General features: G+C 31.0%; 2 protein-coding genes and 1 non-coding gene across 4 annotated transcripts; all 3 read right to left on the bottom strand.

Annotated features, from left to right (window-relative positions):
* Window positions 1–7,363: 7,363 nt before the first annotated feature.
* On the bottom strand, window positions 7,364–8,779 carry LOC7477401 (uncharacterized). The gene is made up of 3 exons (XM_002305758.4): window positions 8,456–8,779; window positions 8,128–8,353; window positions 7,364–8,006 (listed from the first exon to the last, which is right to left on the bottom strand). The coding sequence occupies exons 1-3, from the start codon at window positions 8,720–8,722 to the stop codon at window positions 7,579–7,581; spliced, it is 921 nt and encodes a 306-aa protein (XP_002305794.3). The 5' UTR covers window positions 8,723–8,779; the 3' UTR covers window positions 7,364–7,578.
* An 11,962-nt stretch (window positions 8,780–20,741) lies between these two features.
* Window positions 20,742–20,812, bottom strand: TRNAG-GCC (transfer RNA glycine (anticodon GCC)). The gene has a single exon. It is a non-coding gene; the product is annotated as a tRNA-Gly (tRNA).
* An 834-nt stretch (window positions 20,813–21,646) lies between these two features.
* Window positions 21,647–24,621, bottom strand: LOC7477402 (L-type lectin-domain containing receptor kinase VII.1). Of its 2 annotated transcripts, none has more exons than XM_002305759.4 (2): window positions 22,021–24,620; window positions 21,647–21,934 (listed from the first exon to the last, which is right to left on the bottom strand). In XM_002305759.4, exons 1-2 carry the CDS (start codon window positions 24,221–24,223, stop codon window positions 21,876–21,878), a joined length of 2,262 nt encoding a protein of 753 aa, XP_002305795.4. In that variant the 5' UTR covers window positions 24,224–24,620; the 3' UTR covers window positions 21,647–21,875. The 2 variants fall into 2 exon arrangements, with proteins under 2 accessions (XP_002305795.4, XP_024455694.2); XM_024599926.2 differs by having other exon boundaries at window positions 21,871–21,943; window positions 22,017–24,621.
* Between the last annotated feature and the right edge of the window lie 243 nt (window positions 24,622–24,864).

Genomic DNA, 24,864 nt, shown 5'->3' with positions numbered 1-24,864 from the left:
CAACTACTTGAAAGGCTCGTTTTTATAGTTACTTGGGTAAAGACTCTCTTCATACAATTAGTAATTAATGTTTTTTAAAAAAAGCAAAGGGATTGTTTCTTTCAAAATTTTTGAAAACAAATAATGAAAAGTACTTGTTTGTTTTCAGAAAAATAAAATTAGAAACAAGTTTTGAAAACTTTTGAGAACCACAAACCACTTTTTTTTTTTTTAAGAAAAAGGTTTTCAAAAACTAATTTTTTTATACTATGATCTAATGTTTTCGATGTCAGTTTAGATTCAAAAGTCTAAAATTAAACGAGATTTAGATTAGCAACTAGTTCAAAGCACTCGATATTAAAGGCAAGAACTAGTGCGAGGCCTTTAAAATTTAGGCCAGGACCACTTTTGAATTTTTGAGGTGTTTGAGATTCGAGCAAGGACAACGTCTGAGGTGCTTGAGGTTTGAATGAGAGAACTTGGTTTAGGTTGCCAGGAATTTTGGTTGTGACCATGTTTAGGGTTCGGGTTCAGGATAGAACCCCGTCCAAGCTATCCGAGTCTATGGCTACTCGGGTTTGAATGGAAACGATGTTGGGGCTGGTGCCTGAGATTTGGGTCAGGACCTAATATCTAAGCGCTTAGTAGTACATCTGAGATCAAGTCTTGGGCATATATATAGTAGTCTCTCCAAGATCGAGTTTTTAGGATGCCTAAGAGTCAATCCAAGACCAGATCAGGAGCATCCCTAAGTTTGTCTAAGACCTAGTATAAGGTATCGAGGTTCGGGTTTGAGTGGGTTCTAGGTTTTGAGGATCGAGTTAGGATTGTATGTGAAACTTTAAGGTGTTGGGTGGAGGTCAGGTCTATGGGTTATAATAAGATTAAGTGAAAATCACTCCATCTTTGAGTCCACAAAATCTAGGATATCAAACAGCTCATAAGCTAAGCTTATTTCGATACCAAAATTAAGTTTGGAAAAGATTTCGACAATTTCTTAACTTCGACACCCTTCCCTCGAGTTAAAACTTATGATAAAATCTTGGGACCAAGAGGTTTGTTCTAGGTGGTAGTCCAGTGGTAAGAGTTTGAGACCAAGAGGTTTACTCCCTCTGTGGTCTCAGGTTCGAGCCCTGTGGTTGCTCATATGATAGCCACTAGAAGTTTACATGGTTGTTAACTTCAGGGCCCGTGGGATTAGTCGAGGTGCGCGCAAGCTGGCCCGGACACTCACGTTAAACTAAAAAAAAAAAAAAACTTATGGTGATAAATTGAAAAACAAATCGGATAATTAACAACTCCTCAAGTACACAATTTAAAATTTGATTGCACGCTCCCTCTCATTCAAGCAAATTTGATTTTTATAAAGACTGATCCCAAGCATAATATATTTTCTGGGACGACATGTCAAGAACATAGACAGGGAAGGTGTTGGTGGCTGTATAACTACATTCAACAACTTAGAAATTATTAGTTTCTGTGTCCGTGTTATAAAATTGTAATAACTATTTATAATAATACTTAATTATAAAATTTTTGGAGTGTCAAAAAAAAAAAAATTGTCAGCAAAGGGCCAGGCCAGGCCAGCCATGTGCGGGCTTGGAGACGAGGCAAGCTTGAAAAAAACAATTACTAGCGCCTATCAACTCTCGGACCCACAAGTTTTGGCCTTCACGTGCGCCAACCAAGAAAGTCAAGACATGGATTTATTGTAAACTAATTAAAAAAAATATTAATTTTTTTTATTATTTATATAAATAATAAAACACTATAAAAAGCTCGATTCTTTTAATGTATTTAAATAATTTAGTTTCTAGATCTTTTTGCATGTAATTTATGATTATTTCTATATATCGTTTTCTTTTTCTTATTTGTAAACATTTTTTACATAAATATATTTAAAATCTTCCTTATGAAACGTGTGGGAAAAGGTGTGTTTAATTATAGGAAAAACCTTTCTATGATTCGGTGTTAAAATTCTTTTTATTGCTTTTAATGTTAACATTTTGCAAACAATTGCAAATAAAATAAAACATTTGATTATCATTAGCTTAATGAATTAACCGTAGGTTTAGACACCCTAATAAGAGACGGATTGATTAGCTGGCTTATTCTTATTGATCACTTGTCGATTCGACGACACGAGACACGTGGTTGACCAGGGGGGGCTAGTCCTCTTGTCAAGCATTTGCATGTTTCACGACAATAATTAAAGAGAGAGCAGCCCCTTTGTTTCTGTGTAAGACACGCCTGAACGAGTCATCTGTAACAGCAACTTGGATCAGAATGTTGGTTTTAGTCTCCGTCATGCAGAAACCGTGTTTTCCTTTTGTTTGGAACAAGGTATTTTATGTGTGTCGCCCTTGAAATAAGGTTAATTTATGTCTTATTTTTCAATGATTTTGATTGAACGTGCAATGCATTGCTGTTCATTTTTTTTTTATAGTAAATTTCAATATTTTCAAAACAAGAGGTTGAAAAAAAAAACATGTTTTTAGAGATAATATTTATTATTATAGTCAATGGCGGAGCCAGAATTTTTTAAATGAGGGGGCAAATTACTAACAAATATATATTAAAAATCAATTCAAAATATATATAGTAATTTATATGTAAAATTAATTTAAAAATACTTTAAAATAAAAAAACTTACATTATAATTGTTCTCTTCGAGTTTTCATATTTTGAAACCGCTTCATAAAACTTACATATCTATATGCATATAATAAGTATGTTAATTAAATTATACTTGATCATTTCTAGACATTTAATTAAGAAACAATGTCTAGTGTCTCTGTAAGAGGAACAATGCTTGAAAAACATGTTTTCTACTTGATATTTTACTTACAAACAAATCATGTGAAAATATTAAATTTCAATAAACTACTCTACCAATGCAAAAGATGCCAAGAATAGTGATTTTGCATGAATATTAATTTATTTTTTATAATAAGAAAAAAAATATTTAATTGATTAAACTAGCATATTTAAATATTTATTTTGAACATATTCATATCAAAACCTTTAAATTATCAAAAACCCTAATATTTTTAATAACTAATTATAAAAAAATAAAATTAAAATTAGACAATAAAACAAATAAAAAAAATGAAGAAAATTTACCTAAAATATAAAGCAAAAAGTTAAAAAAGTTAATTATTTAATTGTACTGAAAAAAAAAATTGTATATTGAAGAAAGCCAAGTAACGAGCTGGACACACACACACACGAGAGAAAGGCAGGGAAAGCAAAAGAAAAATTTGTATAACTAGGGTAAGAAAAAGAAAAAAATGAAATATCAACCATTCACTACATTATTATATTAATATAAAAATATTAAAAAAAAAATTAAGGGGGCAATTGCCCCCTTTTGTACCCGTGTGGCTCCGCCACTGATTATAGTTAACCGGAACAAGGCCTATAACACGAATCAGGAGGGTTAATATGGGTTGATCTAAGTCAAAATATAAATACAAGTAGTTATTATCATAGTTTAAAACCTAACTTAAGAGTTGACTCGAGATATGATTTAAGTCACGAGTTAGAAGGGTTAACCCGATTGACCTAATTTTTTTATATTTTATTTTATCTTGTTCACCATAATTAAATAAAATAAAGACAATCATTTTATCTTGTACATCATTACCAAACACAATTTTATATCCGTTTTTTTTTCTATCTTTTCTGTCTCATGTCTCTATTATCTTTATCTCTACTATCCTAGAACAGCAACTAAACACTACCCTAAATAATGACTTATGTAAGCTTCGTGTACTCTTTTGTATCTTGATCTCAGAAATTAATGCAAGCACTCGATGAATGACTTGCAATCATAAATCAGTTATTAATATTCCTTTGTATGTAGTCTTCTACATTCATTTTTAGAATAGTACATAGTATATTGAATCTTTTAATCACCTTTTCACTATAAATAAATTTTATAATAAGATTGTCATTATTATGTCTCTCTTTGTAGAGGGATACGAATTTTCCTCAAAACTATCCCTAAGACAAAAATGAGTTTTCATTAACAAACACTTAAATTCCGAAACATAATATAAGGTGACGTTTGTTTTACATAAAATATTTTATAAGGAAATATATTCCTAATTTTATGTGTTTGTGTTCTTGTGAAACAATTTTTTAAAAAACAAGAGTTTTAAACATTGTTCATTTATATATATAAAAAATTTAGATCATAAAATTTTATAAAAATATTTTATAAACAACAAATTATTTATAATATTATCCAATTATTTTAACTATTATTACTTTTACGCCGCCGCCACCTCATTATTATAATTCTACAACCATCACTTCACTGCCCATGCACCACCTTAATTTTTATCCCCATTATTTTCGCAAATCGATATCATCATCATTATCTCATACAAAATACATCATTAGCATTCTTATAACATTAATTAATCAAATATCATAGAAGCATTTAAACGCAACAAAAATTAGGGCAAAACAAACCCTAAATATTGGCAAGAGGAAACCACGCAAAAGCACGGGTCAGAATTGAGTTGTATAGAGGCTTAAGGGTACAGATTGGATCTTCTTCCAAATGGTCCAAGGATTTCTCATCAAGCTTCCTCACCGTGGATGAACAACCTGCTTCATGCACACACAAGGGTATGGTGACTGAATTCAAAAAATGCTTACATTTTTGTTTTGTTTCAAATCATCATAATTTGAATTATTTTGCTTAATGTGCTAATTAGGATTCGGTCAATGACGACCACCTTGGGACAAGAGGGTAATGGAAAAAATATATGTTCATTTGGATTTTCTTTAGCATTTAGATGTCTAGATGCAATCCAGAAAGCAATGGGCTGAAGATTCGATGGGTAAATTTTAGTTTTCTTCTACGAGTCAACGTGTGCTTTAGCACAAATTCATCATGACAACTCATTTACAACGGGACAATTTTTGGCCTGATTTGCACTCCACGACCAAGTATGATCACTCCCTTCTTCTTTTTTTTCTTTTTTTTTTTCTGCCATATTAGGCGTAGTAGGTGATTGCTTGCAAGTTGCAAGGTTGGTATTCGTTAGTTTTCACATTTCCATTTTTAAAGTTGAAGGCGGAGGAGAAGGATTGAATCAAGCACAAAACAATTTTTTTCACACTTTTTTTTTCCTGCCATATTAGGCGTAGTAGGTGATTGCTTGCAAGGTGCAAGGTTGGTATTCGCTATTTTTCACATTTCCATTTTTAAAGTTGAAGGCGGAGGAGAAGGATTGAATCAATCACAAAACAATTTTTTTATTTAGTCAAATGATAATAAAAATACACCCACAAAAAAATAATTAAATTTTAAAAAAAAACTTATTATGCAAGGTTATATATATTAGAAATATTATTTAAAAATAAATAAATATTATTTATATAAAATATAAAATATATAAAACATTAAATACATACAAAATAAATAAAAAATAATTGCTATTTCAAATAAATAAAAAAATAAAATAAAAGAGAAAAGGGATATTAATTTAAATACATATAATTTGAAAATAATACATATAAAAAAACAATGATTAAAAAAACAATTTCTTCTTTAAAAAGAAAACACTAGGCTTTGCCAGGCCTGATTCATTTAGTATGGGCCCGTGCGCTTGACCCTTTTTTTTGTTTGAGATGGGATGGACGACATGTCATCCGCATTAATTTTCTTTTTTTTAAAAAAAAAGTCAAACATGCGTTGTCTGATATTGCTTGGATTCCGACTACTATGGTGTATGTAAAATCATGATAGAAGTTTTTTCAAACCAAAATATATTTTTCACCCTAAAAACCTAGAAAACATCTCAGACAACTTGATAAACTCATTCATAACCTCAAAAAAACTAAAAAGTTGTCTTTAAACCTAAAATCAAATCAAAACCAAAAATATTCTCGGACTCACATGTTTTTCTATGCAATTTTAAGATAAAAAACAACTAATGTGAACTCCTCTCATCAAATGGAACATTCGATACCAATATTGACCATTTTCGTGGCCAAAATCGGTGCCAACATAAATTTTCTTTCTCTAGCACTGGATTCCAACTATTTTCTCTCACCTCTATCAAACCATGGATAAAAAATAAGAAAAATAAAGTTTGGGACAAAAAATAACTTTGCCCTTAAATTTCAAAAACTAAAGGAACTTAATATTTTATAACTTGAAAAGTATGGGGACTACAATGAAAATTTTGCCCAAGCTTTGTTAAAGCCGCTCATTCCATCAGTATTTTTCACTTTGCCCCCCTTCTTTTAATCCTACCCTTTCCCAATAAATTGGCCATCAATTTGGTAGAAAGGGATGAAAAAAAAAGACATAGTGCATAGTGCGTCCATAGTGTCTTGTGAGTGTGTGAACAATGCAACTTTATAGTGAAATGTCCATATTTTTACTAGCTATGTGACCCATGCTCCGCTGCGGATTATATTATTTTTCTAAAAAAATAAATACGCAAGCTTTTTCAATGTGTTTTTTTATATAGAAAAAAACATATAAAAAGTATGATTTTTTTTAAGATAAAAATCACCAAAAAAAAAGGCCAGACGTTGTTTGACTATTAAAGGAAGGCCCCATGAGCAGGCCTCCAAGAGTAGGACACACATGGGCCTATTTTTTTTTAATGTAACTAGGATGGACAACATGTCATCCGTCTCAATATTTTTTAAATAGAAAATATCCTATACAACCTATTTTCTAGGATTCTCCAAATTCCGGCTACTGGGTGGGTGAAAAAATAAGATATATATTTTTTTGACTCAAAAACTTATTTTTTAATTTATTTTTAATCGAAAACATCTAGAATAAAAATTAAACATCTTTTATAAATAAACTTAAAAAATCACTCAAAAACCTGAAATCAAAAAGATGTAATCATGCAAAATTTACCTATATTTTGGGTGTTGCTTTATTTCGATAAAAAATCTCTATTCTATCTATAATAATAATAATAATTTTCAAATTTAATTCCAAGTCATTGAGGTGAGAAGAGCTCGTATCACAATTTTTCTTTCTTTCTTTCTTTTACATTTTAATCACTCGACTTATTATTTAATTGATTAAAGAATTAAAATTTTACAAAACAATTGTAACATCACAAGAAAATACCTTTTTCCCTTGTCGCTCCCTTAAATTCTAGTTCTTTCTATATGTAATCATAAATTTAACCATCTTTGATAGAGACCCATTAAACTCTAAAATTTAAAAGGTTTATTATCTCATCATGTAAATTTTTAATTTTGACTCAAAAAAAAAAAAAAAACACTATTGGATTAGAAACCTCGTATTCCTCATAAATATGAGACTCCAAGTTGCCCCATTAACTCGTCTCTTGAGAATTTTTAATACTAATTCTAAATTTTGGCTTCATATCACTACCGGAATCGGAAAACGAGATGTTTCCAGTGATATTAATGTATAAAATTGTCAAAGGAATTTATAGTTTCTTGTTTGATCAAACATCACAAAACTAAGTGGATGAATTTACATGATTCTTCTGTATGTGCTGATACTCTCACCCAAACTTTCATATAATCCCATCTCTATCAAGGTAGCAAGCAGGTGAGTAAGAACAAAATCTGATGTTCTTATCACACAACCGCAACTGCGGTGCAATGTACATCAGGCAACATCTCTTTCAAATCCACTGTGAGCATGGACGCCTTTGGTCTTGGCAATCGGCCCGAAGATCCCATCGAGAAGGGAGGCATGGATGTTGACCTTTCACATGTTGTCCGTAGCCATTTTGCTTGCATGTACCTTTGCTTTCTCCATGGCCCCAAGTGCATTTTCTTCTCTTTCATGCACTTCTTTGCAGCCAAGCATAAGATCTTCACTACAGAGTTTAATCTTTCAACTTTCCCGACGAACACTTCTGGTAATCTGTGGACGAGCTGATTGTATTCTTCGCTTGCTTTAGCCATCTCAAACTCGGCCCGAAAATTCAATTCAATTATAACCCTCACCTCTCCTCTTTTAGAACTTGAATTGTCTATTACATCCATGAAGGTGTGCTCTCCTGCATTGTATTGAAAAACAGAGACATCAATTGTTAGTTTTTACATCAACTGTTTGCAGCCTCAATGGCGAGGATTAGGAACAGATTTCTTAATGAAAGATATTGACCTTGGTTTCACTACCTGACGGGATTCCTGGAGAGCTTCTCCATTTAGTCTTGCAGATAGCACTGTTATAACCGGCATTCCGAAGACGGCTAGAGACTTCTGCCATCAAGCAACTCCGGCAGGAGGCGGCCATTGGTCTACCACAACCACAGATGGTTCCAGCCATTTGTATTTCCTTCAACGCTTCTTTGCTGATACTTCTAATCCTTGACTCCAAGGAGCTGGTCCTGAACAAGGTAGCCTGGACACCACAATACAAAACAGAAATTAGACAAGGTTGAACATATTGCCACCGGAGAAAAACATAGTAATTAATAATTGAATGAAGAATTGTGATATTTACATGTAGAAGCTGATGTTGGTTCTCCCAAAAACTCTTGTCCTCTTCAACATTTCCATTATTCTCTTCCCCTTCATCTTCTAACTCCAGCATTTCATTCTCATGACACCCTTCACTACCAGAGCTCCCCGACGACCAGTCACCATCCTCGAGAAACCCGAAAACCATATCGGATAAACTCGCCGCCGGCTCATCAAGAAACTCGAACTGATTAATGTTAGACATCAAGTTTCGTTGATTAAATGGGATTCTAATTCTCGCACCAGGCATGGTATTTGATGAATTTTGCTTCTGAACTTTGTGTAAGAAGAAAAGTGTTAATTGCAGTTGGATGATGGAAGGGGTGGTTTATACTCGGAGATTTGGAGTGACGTGGGACCCTGAGGTCAACGTGGACCAACGAGCCGCCGCATACATGGAGTTTATTTTCATTATGATTGAGAATTTTTAATTGGGTGATGTAAATCTAAGAGGTGAAGTATATTTAATTAATGCATACAAAGACCAGACAGCAGGGATCCACGTCAGTTAGGTCCAATAATGCTGAGCAGGTGTCCAATCTGGATATACTCGAATATTCACATAGTATTTATACACATTCCTGCCTGTAATTATTTTTTTCGATACATGGTTTTTTTTCTATATGTAGGCTAAAAGTTAATTTAATTGTGCCTCATAATATAATCTAAAGACATAATTTAGAATTGAAGTGCTTTTTTTCCCCCTCCAACAAGAAATTAGATGTTTCAAGCGACGAAAACTAAGACAACTTTGTTTTTTTGGGTTAAAAAATGTTTTTGAATTTTTTTATTTTAAATTTTTTTTTCATGTTTTTAGATCGTTTTAATATGTTGAAGTTAAAAATAAATTTTAAAAAATAAAAATAAATTTTAAAAAATAATAATAATTATAATTCGAAACAGAAATTATTGGGTTGAGTTTCCTTCCTTTGACAACTTGATGAACTATAATGAATCCCTGCCTCAAATATGCATGATGTCCTCATCCAAATGTATTGGTTTTCAATGAGGAGAAGATACATTGAATCAGAAGTCCCATAACTCCTTATTATATGGGGGAAAGAAAAAGGGAGAGACAGAGTTTCCATAAATATTTCAAAAGAAAAACACATTTATTGCACGATAAGTTTTGCTTCTAGATTGATAAGTAGTTGTATGTATAGATAGATTACCGGTTTGAATGTTCTGGGTTATGTTGCAGGGACTAAAATATTTTTAAATATAAAATATATATTTGAGAGAATTTTTTTATATTGTTATCAAACTGGAAAATATATTTATTTTTTTATTAACATATCTCTTATTTATCCTAATTAACATAAATTTTTTAATTAAAATCAGTGTTTTTTATTAAAAAAAATTATTTTATAATTGTTACAACAAGTTTAAAAAAAATATCAAAATAATATGTTCATATTTTATGTATGATTGAAAGCTAAAAAAAATTATAAATGTGATAAAATCATATTCAACATCTATTTAAAAATTCTAAGAATAAAAAAATAACCTGAATTGAATTTTCATGAATAATTTATAATTACTATTGTTATTCTCATATCATATATATATATATATATATATATATATATATATATATATATATATATATATATAATTAGAAAAATTATTATTAAGATTTACATAAAACTTTATAGTAGTAACAACCATGTTAAAACTGAAAAATATATCAATTTAATAAATATTATTTTAAAGTGCGGGTCCAGGCTAGGGCCTTCCTTGGCCTTGCTTTGATTATTTTTTTGAAAAAAATAATTTATTATCTATCACAATTAAAAAAATGATTATGTCCACCAGTGCTCGAACACTCGACTTTGACGTCCCAACACATATGAATTAACTCAACTATGACACAAAATTCATATAACATGATTGAAAAACTATATTAAAGTGCTTCCCTGCCCAAGCAACTCCAATTCTTTTAGATTATTTCGATAATATAATCAACATGTTAAATTAAGTTTTATAAATATATACTATCGTATTTATATTTAAAAGAAAGTACATGATATATTAAAAAAATAAAGTAAATCAAATAGAAATATGTTATCTAAATTGGTAACAGAATTTGGAAATGAATATTCCTAGGAAAAATTATTCGAAAGAAAAAGAAAAAAGAAAAAACCTTGACGGTCTCTATCCTGATCTGGTCGCAGCGGTGGGGCCAGTGGACACATGGTGAGTTGATAAGATTCGTGATGTTGAAACGCGGTGGCATCAGAATCGCTAGATGTTGAGTATTTATCCAAATAGTGGGGACCATCTTGTTGGGTGCCACAACACAAATCATTTTCTCCCCTCTTTTCTATGTATATAATCACATCGAAATTGCTTTATCGGAATTATCCAAAATGAAGAGCATAAATAAAATAAATTATAATATATATTGTCACAAAACGCGGCGTCTGGCCACTGGTTTTGCCAAAATCAGGGCCACAGACGGTTTCCGACGAATCTGTCTGCTCAGGTAGTCGACAAAAAAGGGCGTTTTGGTCATTTTATGGCCCAATAATGTCGGAGCTGTGAATCTGAGAAATTAAATAAGAAAAAGCCAAGCTGGACAGATAGATTATGTAGCCTAGCCTATCCTCAATGTCAGAACTTTATATGTTTTGGGAGTAGGAATCCTTTGTATATATTTTTAAGATTGTTTTAATGTAATAATATTAAAAATAAATTTTAAAAAATTAAAAAAATATTTTAATATATTTTTAAATAAAAATATTTTGAAAAACAACTGCTATCACAGTACCAAACACCATCTGAATGAACATCTTACCAATAATTTTTTTTAAATAACATGAAATTTATTGCAAATATATTGTTAAACCACATAAATAATATAAAATCCATGAGGAAGCTAGATACGTCAAATACATAATCTAACAAAAGTAATTATAAATTTTAATCTAATTATTAAATTAAGCTCAAATTTGATTAAGAGACTCTATCATTTTTACAGGGTTTAGCTCACTTTAAAGGTTGAGAAAGCTCTTGAATTAGGCTGAGAAATTGTTGCTTTTATTCTATTAATCACTTTTCTAGTTAATTTCATATTTAATCATTTTGGATTGTTTTGTTATGTTAGTTTTTTTATCACTATATAAATCATTGATGTTTACAACTCATGTAGGTAGATTAAAAAAGAGATTAAGAGTAATATCAAATTAAATAAAAACTATAGAATTAATTTTATCTTTATAATGTACCAACCATTTTTATTTGTGTTAGTCTTCATACCTATCAAATATAAACATATAAAGTTTTTAAGAAACATTAACTAAAACAAAGCATTATTTATGTTTAGTAATTTTTTTTTAAATAAAGTAAAATAACAAAAAAAAATTCTTACATATTTATTTTAATTGTGCTCATTGCTCTTTCATGGAATAGAGATCATCAATTATCATATCTATTGTTAATTTTTTAGCAAGTTCTTTTTCTATATAAACAATCAAATAATCTGCAAGAAAATCATTTTTCATTTGATTACGAAGTCTTGTTTTAACAATATTCATTGCTGAAAAAGCTTGTCCAATAGTTTTGCTAAGAAGAGTCAAAATAAACCAAATCAATCTATCAATTAGTGGATAAATTATTAATTTTCTAGTTTTTTTTTTTTTACAGCAAGATCATTCCACATTAGAATACACACACACACACCCTACCAATTATAGATTGGCTATCATAATGTATACATATAGCCAACACAAGTTTTGGCCAACTTGAAATATCCTCTAAAAAATTCTGAAGTCGCTCTGCTTCTTCACCAAATTTTTCTAAAGCTATAAACTCAAACTTTATATTGGATTTGGCTAGCAAGTTTGTTTAAAGGATTTTCAAGAGACTGCATCTCATTCAATAGTAAAGATAGACTCACTTGTGGATTTTAAGTCTTTACTATTGGATATCCATTTAGCATTTTCAAGTACAACTGGATATCTGGTTTAATATAGTCTATATGTTAGGGTATATCTCAGATATTTAAGAACCTTTATAATGGCTTTTCAATAGTTTTTTTCAAGATTACTTGTATATTTACTCAATTTATTAATTGCGTATATTGTGTCTGGTTTAGTACAGTTCATAAGAAACATAAAACTTCTAATGATTTGCAAATATTCTACCTAAAAAATTACATTCCCAGTATTTTTGGATAAATGTAGGTTTACATCAATTGATGTCCTAGCTATATTGTTTCATTTTTTTAAAATTTATCAATAATTTTTTTTTAATATAATGACATTAAGATAATATTAAGTCATCATGTGTTTTAAAAACTCTCATATTTAAAATCACATATGCTACACCCATATCTTTCATATTAAATTTACTAGTCAACATTTGATTGACGGTCTTAATGATATTAGTATTATTGTCAAAGATCAAAATATTGTCTGCATATAAATAAACTATGACATATTTTTTATAGGTGTTTTTTACATGCACACATTTATAACATTCATTGATGTTAAGATCATTTGACAACATTACGTTGTTAAATTTCTCATGCTATAATTTTGGTGCTTGTTTTAAATCATATGAAGATTTAACAAGCTTACATAACTTTCTTTCATGTATGAGAACCTTAAATCTTTTAGGTTGTTTCATATTGATTTCTTCATCTAAGTTCCCATTTAGAAAAGCATTTTTAATATCCATTTGGTATATCTCAGGATTGTTAAGGGCACCTATATCCATTAATATACAAATGGATGTCATTTTTGTAACTTGTGAGCATGTATAAAAGTTGTCCAAGCTATTCTTTTGCTTGTATTATTTTACTATGAGTTTAACTTTATATTTGTTAATAGACCCATTAACATTTATTTTCCTTTTGAATATACATTTGCACCTTAATAGTTTATTTCTCAAGAGAAAGATCATTCTCATGTATGATTTTGCATGATATATTCTATCTTATTATTTATAGACTCTTTCTAGAGTGGTGTTTCTAAAGTTTATATTGCTTCATTGCTTCTTTAAAGCTTTAAGGTTTTTTTTCTAACAAATAAGTTAGAAATTCATGAACAAAATTTTTTATATATATTTTAGCCCTCTTACTTCATCTAGGTTCTCTTTCAAAATGTTAGAAATTCAACTTATTTTTTTATATAAGCTTTGAGGGTCAATACTAATAAACTCATTAGTTTCGTTACTAGTCTTTTCTTCTTATGCGGTTTTGCAAGGAAACATATTTTCAAAAAATATGCATTATTTGCAAGGAAACATATTTTCAAAAAATAATGCATTATTTGCAAGGAAACATATTTCAAATAGAGTTTTAATAGAGACTAACTTAGTCAAACCCTATACACACACACACACACACACACACACACACACACACACACACACCTACCGGCCATGATCGAGTTCAGAAACACAAGCTAGCCAGGCACAAAATTAATGAGAATCGATACAGAACTACGGATATCGTATTAGTGATGCTCCATGTAGTCCGCGTGTCCTGATAGAGACATGTTTCGCTCTCATATCGACAATTTTTATGATAATTCATTCAATATTACTTACGTGTCAGCCACCCAATTGTCTGGTTGCTCGCCCTATATATCCTCATCTTCAAGCACAGCATATATCTTCATCCAAAACTATGGATATAGTCCAATCTTTGGGACAGATGCATTTTTTTTTTATGAGGATTGAGCGAGACAGCATCGTCAATAACATATCTATAAGCTTTCATAGATGAAGGGCTGATGGATTTTATCCTCGTTTTATTATTCAGATTTGGATTTTCTAGACATTTATGATTAAGATTTTCTTATGAATATAAGCACATTAGCATAACATGACGGCAAACAGGAGAAACTCAAATAATTCAGCACCAACCAAGAAAATTGGGATGTCACTTTCTGTCATCAATCAACTATATATGAATCATAGCAAGACTTGAAGTCAATATATACCACCATTGAAGTCGAAAATCTGGTGTCTATTAGATCTGGGTTGCTTAAGTTGTTGCCATTTAATTTCCTGAGTGATAGAATGAATCAGTTCTTCTAAACTAAAATTCAGAGTTTGTACCATTAGTCTCCATTCTCGCAGCTCTTTTTATAAATAGCCTAGCTAGCCAGCAGAATTCTCCGACCAAGATCAGAAGCTTCTAATTAATCCCCAGGAGCATTGTTTCTGAAATCCCATCCATATCTAGATCAGACATACGAGAAATAAGAATAGTAGTTTACAGATTTTGAGACTTTCTTTGAAATTTTGTATTGCTATTGTTTTTAGGATTCTTGAGAAATTAAAAAAAAAAAAACCCTACTTATCTCTCTTTGTGCTGCGTCACATTGATTCAATTGTTGGTTCAATCATCGACGATTTATTTATAATTTAGTTTTTTAGGTGGTTGGAAAAGAGACCAAATGGTCCACCTATTCTCTAGAAACCACTACTTCTTGTCAGTCTTTGTTGTCTGATTCAATGCTTATCCTATTCTATATTTAATTTGAAGAAATTAAATCATTTATGAGACTCTCTAATCATTTCGTATAATAAAAAAGTTCAGTATTTTCTGCCAAAAAGGAATCATTTATCAACAAATTAAGATCGATAGCTCATGATCAGTAGCGTGCATAATACATGGAACTCGTAGCATTTATTATATTCTTTACGTGAAATTTAGATAAAACATCACATTTGATTTTGATTTGATAAAAACGAGAATTTTCTATGGTGATTGAGGCGCGATCCTGAGAATTTCTTTGCAAGATAATAGCTCATCGATCTTTGCTGTTTGATTTCAGTATTATTTTCATGTTTTATCTTCGAGAATTTATGTCCACTCTTAACGTGCATGTTAATTAACAGTGACATTTTGTGTAATCGTGTGCTTGGAGCTGGTCTCTATCTCTCATGTTTGCTTGAGAAAGCAATCACAGTGCAGATTATTTGGCTAAAGTCCTCCACTTTCCATTTGTGTGTTCATCCTCTACCTAGCATGGAGCTAGCTTGTTCTTTTGAGCTAAGTCCTCCAACTCCCATTACATTCCTTACGAGAAATAATTTAGATAAAATATCATGTTAATGGGGGTCTTGTTTAACTTTATTGCACCAAAAATTAAAAAAATAATGATAGAAAATTCATTATTATATTCCTCATTATAGAAGCACTCCATCATTTATGTAGAAGTGAAAATGACCTTTTTACAAAATCATACAAGATTTATGAGATGTGATGGCTGTCTGAGAGGTTATATGAGATTTTCCCTATCAAAGCTTCTTGGTTTCTTCGGCGGCAAAGCAATGGATCATTGCTGTTTCGAGAAAGCAAATCTCCACGCCATAGACACAGCGATCTAAGCACGAACACAGTGAATTAATTCTGACCTGCTGTTATTGCACATTTGGAAAGGTTACACGTACATGTATAAGCTAAATCTAATTATTTGACCAATCAAGCATGTGTGTGTGTGTGTACAGCTTGAAGAAAGCATGGGCTAATTGGAATAATAAACCTATCATTTTCCATCCATCCATGTCGTGCGTGTCATGTTTTTAATGTAACCTTATCAATTCCATGATAGCTATATATTTTATAATGCAATGGGGGTGGCTATCATTTTCCATCCATCCATGTCGTGCGTGATCATCAAGATTTTACATTTCAGATATTGGCATGATTAACTGTACCAGCCACGTATATGAAAGTGATTTTACCTTAATCCAATCTAACTCCATCACACATTGAATTATAAAAGCATAGCTGTGGTTAATACTCAAAAGTATACCTCTTTGAATCACTAAATCTCAATTTCATTAGATTTCATATTACCTGCGGCATTCATGATCTTGAAAACACCACCAATTTTTTAGGGCTCTAGTTTTTCATTTGAAGATTCATCAACATTTCATTTCAGCATACCTATAAAAGAAGGGACTCGTTGTGAATCACTTCTCACATTTGTCTTGTTAGTCCCATGAGTAGATTATTTGATGAACGTAGTAAATCTGACCTAGCATAAGAGAAACTCCCGTCATTATATTTTATTCAAATAACAATCCAATGAAAAAGAGAAAAATACACATCATCCCAGTTTATTTTATTCTCATTGAAAATCAAATTATTATGGCCATTCCAAACACACCAAACTATACCAAATAAAACAAACACCACATACTATTTTTCAAAAGAAGTTCAATATGATGAGATTGATGAATAAAAATACCATTAGAAGTTTGAGTAATTCTCATACCAAGAATCATACTTGCTTCACTCAAATCCTTTATATCAAAATTATTCTAAAACAATAATTTAGTATTATAATTAATATCCATATTAGAACCAAAAATTCAAATATCATATACATATAAGCATATCATCACATGGATATTATTGAAGAAATTATAATATATGCATTTGTCACTTACGTTGCTTTTGAAACCATTATGAAGCAAAGTGCATCAAACTTAATGCTAAATTATAGGTAGGATCGAAAAAAATAAAAAAAAAATAAAAACAATTTTAAAGATTTTTTTTTAATGTTGTCACACGCTCGCACATGCACACACAAAAATATATATGTGTAACCATCTAGGTGGTGGCCCAGTGGTAAGAACTTGGGATCAAGAGGTTTGCTCTCTCTGTGGTCTCAGGTTTGAGCCCTGTGGTTGCTCATATGATGGCCATTGGAGGCTTACATGGTTGTTAACTTCAGGGCCCGTGGGATTAGTCGAGGTGCGCGCAAGCTGGCCCGAACATCCACATTAAACTAAAACAAAAAATATATGTGTGTGTGTGTGTGTGAGAGAGAGAGAGAGAGTAACAACTAAATGTAATGTAATTGTTATGCATTTTAATGAACATTTTAAAAGCTAATGACTATTAAAAGAAATGTAATTGTTATGCATTTAATGTTTTGTAAATGCATGCAATTAAATTGGACCTAGGAAACATCATATACTCTTATAACAACTCAATAAATTTTGAATTTTTGTAAATAATATTCTAACAATAATTGTAAGAAAACCAATGCCTTATATAATCTTCTCAACTCACTTGAGTGGTCTTGTACCCCAATAAAAGGGCAAATATCAACTCTCTGCTTCGCTTTATTTGTATAGGTGACTTGACAGCGGCCTAATCAAGAAATCGTGGACAATATACCCTCTCATTGTGCATCACTGGCTCCTGCAGATCTTCATTATACCTGTGGATAAGCTTGTACGTATCATACTATGAATGTGAGTGCCCAACTACATATGCTCTATCTCTTTCACATGGCTACATAATTCGAAGAAGAACTCAATTCTCTCGACCCTCTTCGGGGATGTAATTGCATGAGAATAATGGATATTTGACAGAAGGAAAAATCTGTATGAGCTGTGATTTGAAAATTCTCTGTTTGTATCACCTGGGGGCCGGAAAGAAACAAAAATATTTAACAAGCATATCTTTAGTCTAATTTTCAGCTTGATCTTCATGAGTTTCACTTTCTATAAACAAATATCAATAAGTTTTACATTATATCTTTCGGGGATTTCATTTTTAAGAATCTCTTTCCAATAGGGGTGAAAAAAAAACCGAAAAACTGATTAAACCGAGAAAACCGGAAAAAAAATAACCGAAAAAACCGAACCGTGAAAAAAAACCGATTAAAATTTTGAAAAAACTGACCGGTTCGGTTCGGTTTCGGTTTTATAAGCCTAAAACTGAAAAAACCAAACCAAACCGAAAAAAACCAAGCCAAACCGGACAAAAACAGAGCCAAACCGAAAAAAACCAAGCCAAACTGGTTTGAACCTAAAACCGAAACCGAACCGAACCAAACCCAAACCGAAAAAATCAGAAAAAATCGAGCCAAACCGGACAAAAACTGAGCCAAACCGGAAAAAACCAAGCCAAACTGGTTTGAATCAGTTTTTGTCCTAAAAAAACCAAACCGAAACCGGTTGGTTTGAACCGGTTTTGGTTTTTTTAAAAAAAAAATTTGGTTTGATTATTTTTTTTTTATAAAAACCAAATCGAACTGAAAATAATCACCCCTACTTTTCAAGAAACATTATAATTTTATATGATTGATAAAGTTTGGGATTCAATTATTGTATAATCTTATTTGTTTTCATTGCTTAATTAATAAAAATATTATTTTTCTTATATGTATTTTTGTAAGCTATCTATTTATATTTATTTTATGAGCACCGTAAAATTATCTTTCATCTATTACATACTCTCAAATCTATATATAAAAAAAAGTTGCAAAGTTAGTAAAGGCAACACTAGTGATAGAGATAAGCAAGGAATCACTATTTACCTGATATTATCCCATCTGATTGGATCTAGTTTTTACTATACTTAATCAAGATTAAAATAGATTTGGTGTGGGTTGGATGAATCCATCATATATTTCAACTATTTTTTTATTTATAATAACAATTTTTATGAAACAAAACTAATTATACTACAATATATATTTTTAATTAAATTTTGTTGCATAAATTATAAATAACAAAAAATCTTAATATATAACTATCATTACAATATTACATTACAAATCCCATAAAAATCAATCTAAGTTTCTAATTTTATTTTATAGTTAAATGTTAATTGTTGTTGTCAATATATATATATATAGAATTAGTATGTTAGTGTCCCTTAGTATTATATAAATTTTCTTTCAAACAAGTACGTACTAAGTAGTATATGATGTTAGTTGATGTATTCTTTTTAAAGTAGCTAATGTAAGTAAATTTAACAAATACTAAGCACGTAATTTGATAATATATACATAATTCTTAAACATAAAAAATATCTTGAATAGTTTTTATATATAATCATATTAATCACTAATTATCACTAGTGATGTTTAATAATATCAATAATTTAAATGACTTAAGAAAAAAAAAAGATAATTGATTATGTGAGATCTTTTGCACAATTTTTTTAAGATATGATTTTCTGAAGCATTAAAACAAAATTTGAAGAGAGAATTTTTTTCAAGATAAGAAAAAATATCGAGACGGGTAGGATATGAGCAATGGACACATGCGTGTGCATGAATACTCGGCCGACCTAATCTTTTGTCGTGGTTGTTCTTCTCATGTTTATTTTTTATAATGAGATAATAATATAATTAGTGTGTACTTTGAAAATTTATATTTTTAATATTAATGTGAGGATTTGAAGAGGTGGCAGGTATGACATATTATTCAAATTTGTTTGAATCGAAATTGAATTAAATTTATAAGCAAATTTAAATTCAATTAATGATTTATTATATTTTTTGTATTAGAAATAAAATATTAAATAACATAATTGAATTTAATTATACTGTTTGAAATACTTATGGATATGAATTGAATTAGTAATCTTTACTATTTTACCCTTAATTTAAAAAAATTCTAGAAAAATTCCAATAAAAATTCTAATATTTTACTATAATCAAAGGTAAATAAAAAATAATTATCAAACCAGAGCAAATCACATTACTAAATATACACATGCAAGAAGAGAGGTGCTTGAGAGAACAGCAGTGATTATTTTTTAAAATAATCTTTTTTAAAATACATAAAAATAATATTTTTTTATTTTTTAAAAATTATTTTAAACATCATTATATCAAAACAATTTAAAATTATATAAACAAAATTTTAAACAAAAACAATATTCATTCTTTGAAGTTAACTTCTTGCTGCCTCCCTCTTCTGCTGTAATGTTTTTAAATTTAACGTTACATCGTGCAGGCAAGTTCTTGGTGGTAACGAGATGTTGTGGTAAAGAAACTATTTCTCTAATAATGAGAAGCTTAGCTTGTGACAGAGCAGCAGTTGCTTTCTTCTCACAGTTGGATGGGAACTATTGCCTTTTCACAAACTGACTCCACTAGGAATTAGTATTGGAAGAGCATCATGAATCTCTAAGCATGACACTCCTGATTTTTCAAAGGGAAATAAAGAGAGGATATTTAAAAAAAAAAAAATTTCAACGTCAATTCTAATTGAATTTTTTGAGAAAATAAAAGGATTTCCTCTTTTTTTAATTTTTATTAGTTTTTATAAATTGAGTTTCATTTGAAATTCAAATCAATATTATTAAATAAGAATTAAATAAGTAAATTGATTTGATCTTGAATACAATTTCAAGAAGTACAAAAAGGCTGAAAGGTGAAGTTTACAAGCCCATTAGTAAAGAGAACAAAGTCTGAAGTTAAAACATTATGGGCTTTGAGATACCCGAAAAGAGGCCCATTTGTTTTTTTAGGAAGTCAGAAATGATAAAAGAAAAGTTCTGCACCAGCCGGGAATCGAACCCGGGTCTGTACCGTGGCAGGGTACTATTCTACCACTAGACCACTGGTGCTTGTTATTACTTGTTGTTGGAAATTTTTATTATTATATAGTATCTGATTTCTGTAATTTCTTTGGCGGTGGCTAATGCATGACCGAAATGGTATAGTCAGTAACGTAAACTATTAAGAAAACAGGGCTTAACTTTCTATCTTGCTAAAATCTAGCTAAAAGGCACGATGCCTGCCTAACTACTCACCTAATAATAACAATTATATATATATATATATATATATATATATATATATATATATATATATATATATATATATATATATATTCATTTATGAGTATAAAGTATTTTAAAACATAAAAATAGCCACACTCCTAAAGATACCCAAAGACAATGGTGACATATTAGCAAAAAAGCAAGTGCAATTCTAATGTAACTTTTGCTTTCTGTCTTTTAAATTGATTTTTATCTTAAAAATATTAAAAATAATATTTTTATCATTTTAAAGTTTGGTATTAAAAATAAAAAAATCTAAAATACATATTTTAATATATTTTTTTAAAAATATATATCACAATACCAAACTAACAAAATTTTCTTGTCGCATCCTAGTGGCTAAATTACTTGGCTTTGTTTCTTGTTGTTTAAAATTATTTTTGGAATTGTAGTATTGAATTTAAATTTATAGTAGTGGTAATGATTTAAAATATTTTTTATTTAGAAATGTATTAAAATAATTTATTTTAAAAATAATAATTTTTTACATTAACATATTAAAACAATTCGAAAATATAAAAAAATTTAATTTTTAACAAAAATAAATAAATTTAAATTTGAAGGAACATAATTTATACGACATGTTCCCAAACAGGAAACGATAACTCTAATTACGAATAAAGAATCTAAAACTCATCTTTTAAATTATCACTGTAAATTTGCTGTATTTATGTACACACCAATCTGCTAACTATAACTATTCCTTGTACAAAAACAGCAAAAGATTCTCCTCTACAATATTGTCCCTCTCAAACAAACATTAATAAATAATAAAAAAAGAACATTAATCGATAAAAAAAAAAGAAGGTTCAACTCAAAATCAAATCTCCCTCCCCGCTGTTTCAATTTAGATGCTCTTGAATCTGGGTTCTTCCAACTTCTGATTCAGCTCCTTCCAAGCTTGCCCTGGAAAATCTTAGTGAATTAACATTGGCACAAGACCAGCAAATACCATTAGTCATCAAGGGATGCAAGATTGCAGATTCACCTACCCTCCATTGTAGTATTGGTCCAAGATAGAGACATTGAAGATGACTGGTATCGTCTAATTTCATCAAAGGTTGGATGTGATCCATAGTTAGAACTTTGAGAATAATCCGTCCACCAATCCTTGGACTTCATCTGTTTGAGCAAATATGTATCCATATCCTCAATTTCAATCTCATTAAACTCATTCTTGCCCTCCAAAACCTTCACTGCTTGCCTCATTGTTGGCCGGACTTTAGGGTCAGGATATGCACACAGTAAGCCTAGATGGAGAATTCTTTCTACTTCTTCTTCGTCAAACTGATCTCCTCTCGTCTTCAGTCGCTCATCCAAGGCATGAAGTAGTTTCCCTTCCATCATCATTTTCCATAACCACTCCACCAAAGGTGGCTTCCCTTCTTCTATAGGCCTCCTTCCACACATGACCTCCAAAATCAAGACCCCAAAACCAAACATGTCCGTTTGAGCTGAGGCTCTTCCACTACGAACAACCTCAGGCGCCATGTATCCTATGGTTCCAACCACCCGTGTGGTGCTAGGCACTTGACCATGCCCGTGCACTCGAGCCAGTCCAAAATCACCTAACCTTCCATTCATATCCTTATCAAGCAACACATTGCTGGCCTTGATGTCCCTGTGCAGGACTTTAGACTCCCATCCCTCGTGCAAATACAATAATGCAGAAGCCACATCTTTCAAAATCCTTATTCTCTCTTCACAACTCAACATTTTACTCTGATCAAAATCAAACAACCTTTTCTCCAGACTCCCATTTTCCATGTAGTCATATATCAACATGAAGACTCCTCTTTCTTTCTTGCACCAACCTCTGAACCCCACCAAGCTCCTATGCTTCAACCTTCCAAGACTAGAAATTTCAGCTAAAAACTCCCTCATCCCATCATTTTCATGTGAAATGCGCTTCACAGCAATCTCTGTCCCTCCTGGTAGCACACCCTTGTAGACCTTTCCATTTCCTCCAATTCCAATGACATTTTCTTCACTGAATCCTTTTGTTGCTGCCTCAATCTCTTTACAAGTAATTCGGTGTGGCCAATACTCCAGTTCCCAATCCTCCATTTCTGCTCTCTCCCTTGCTTTCCTTTGTCTTCTCTTGATAAAAAACCAAAAAATTGTAGCAGCAGAAACAACAAGAAGCACCCCTCCCACTGTGGCTCCTGAAATGAACCCTTTAGACCGAAAGAATGGATCTTTCGGAAGCACAAACGATGGCAACCCAGTAGTGACCAACATCTCACTTAACGAAAAATTGGAATTACTAAAACTCCAAGCCAAAATCTTGTGACTTTGAACAAGTTGTCCTGTTGAAGCAGTGAAACCCACATACATCTCATCCTCAAAAACTTCAGATAGATTAAGAGAAACATTCAACAAAGGCCTGCTAGGCCTTTTCATACCTGCCGGAGCCATAGTAACATTAATCAAAGAGTCAGCATAGTCAATCCAAACTTGGTAGTTTTTACCATTATTTAGCTTCTGTTCCTTGAAAGACTTCCTATCATCATCACTGCTGTTTCCATTGCTGCTGCTACTTCTTGAATTATCAGGCCAATAGCCTGCATCTGCTGCTGCAATTGATGTGAGTGAATTAACATCTAATCCAACATGATTAGCATTCATATCATTGAATTCTTGATTTGAGAACACATCAAACTCGATGCCAAGCATATGATTATTTGGGCTACGATCATTTGTGAGATTAAGAAAGCCTAAATGCTGAGCTGCACTAGCACCTTCTATGCCTGTAAAGGGCACAAAAAGAAAAACCAAGCCGTGGCCTGGAAGAACATTCTTGGAAGGAGCCATAGCAAAAATGAAAGAAGTGGAAAATGGATACACAAATGAAGAATTTGGAGCTTTGGTCGGTATCTTTTTTGGGTATAAAGCACGGCCAATTGCCATGATGGATGTTTGATTTGTAAGTGTAAGGATGCGAGATTCAAAGACGGCAGAGCCATAGAGTGAAACACTAGAGGAATTGAAGCCATTGAAGACAAAATCTATAGCTGATATGGGCTGACAAAACAGGATTATTGGAAATAGAAGCAAGGCAAGATGATGCTTGTTGTTGTGTTTCATCGTTGCAACCCAGGAAGCCAAAAGAGAGAGAGAAGAATGCTTCTCATGAGAGATTACAAGACATAAGATTGTGGGAAACAAGGATCTAAGGTTATATCTAAAGAACATGGTGGCTCATATAGGAGTTTCTTTGAACTTTCCAAGTCAAACTCTTATCAGATGTAAAATGAAGAAAAGAAGCACAACGTTCCGTGATTTGATGAATCATACCCAGTTGGCAATAAATATTTTTCTTAACTAAACAGCAACTACCTAAGATTAAAGACACTATTCAACCTGTAAACTAAACATAACTTGAGTTTAAAAGGCAGATAGCAGAGAATTTTTGAAGAAACCAGAAACCCAAATTTAATAGTTAAACTCTTAAAGATCGAAGGGTCAAAGAAGGGTCCTTTAATTTCAAGAACAATCCAAGAGTAGGAAAGAGAGCATCACCACACAACATTAGAATATATACGAAAGGGAAGGACAGGAGAGTGAAATTAGCAGCAACCGCTCGTTTGTGAAGAATCCAAGAACGAAGAAGAGGACACGTATTTTTGTTTGCTTGTTTGTTGAAAGTATATTTGTTTTTATGTTTTAAAAATATTTTAAAAAAATAAATTTTTATTTTAAATTGATTTTTTAAATAGTTTTAATATATTAAAAAAACATTTTAAAACTGTTAACGTGTAAAGCTGTTTTTTTTCATATTTGTTTTTAGAAAATATATTAAGATATTATTTTTAATCTTTTTAAATTTATTTTTA

Source organism: Populus trichocarpa, chromosome 4 (genome assembly GCF_000002775.5).
Source record: "Populus trichocarpa isolate Nisqually-1 chromosome 4, P.trichocarpa_v4.1, whole genome shotgun sequence".
NCBI lineage: Eukaryota > Viridiplantae > Streptophyta > Magnoliopsida > Malpighiales > Salicaceae > Populus > Populus trichocarpa.
Note: the sequence above shows the minus strand (reverse complement) of the source record. Positions and strands in the feature narration are given on the sequence as shown.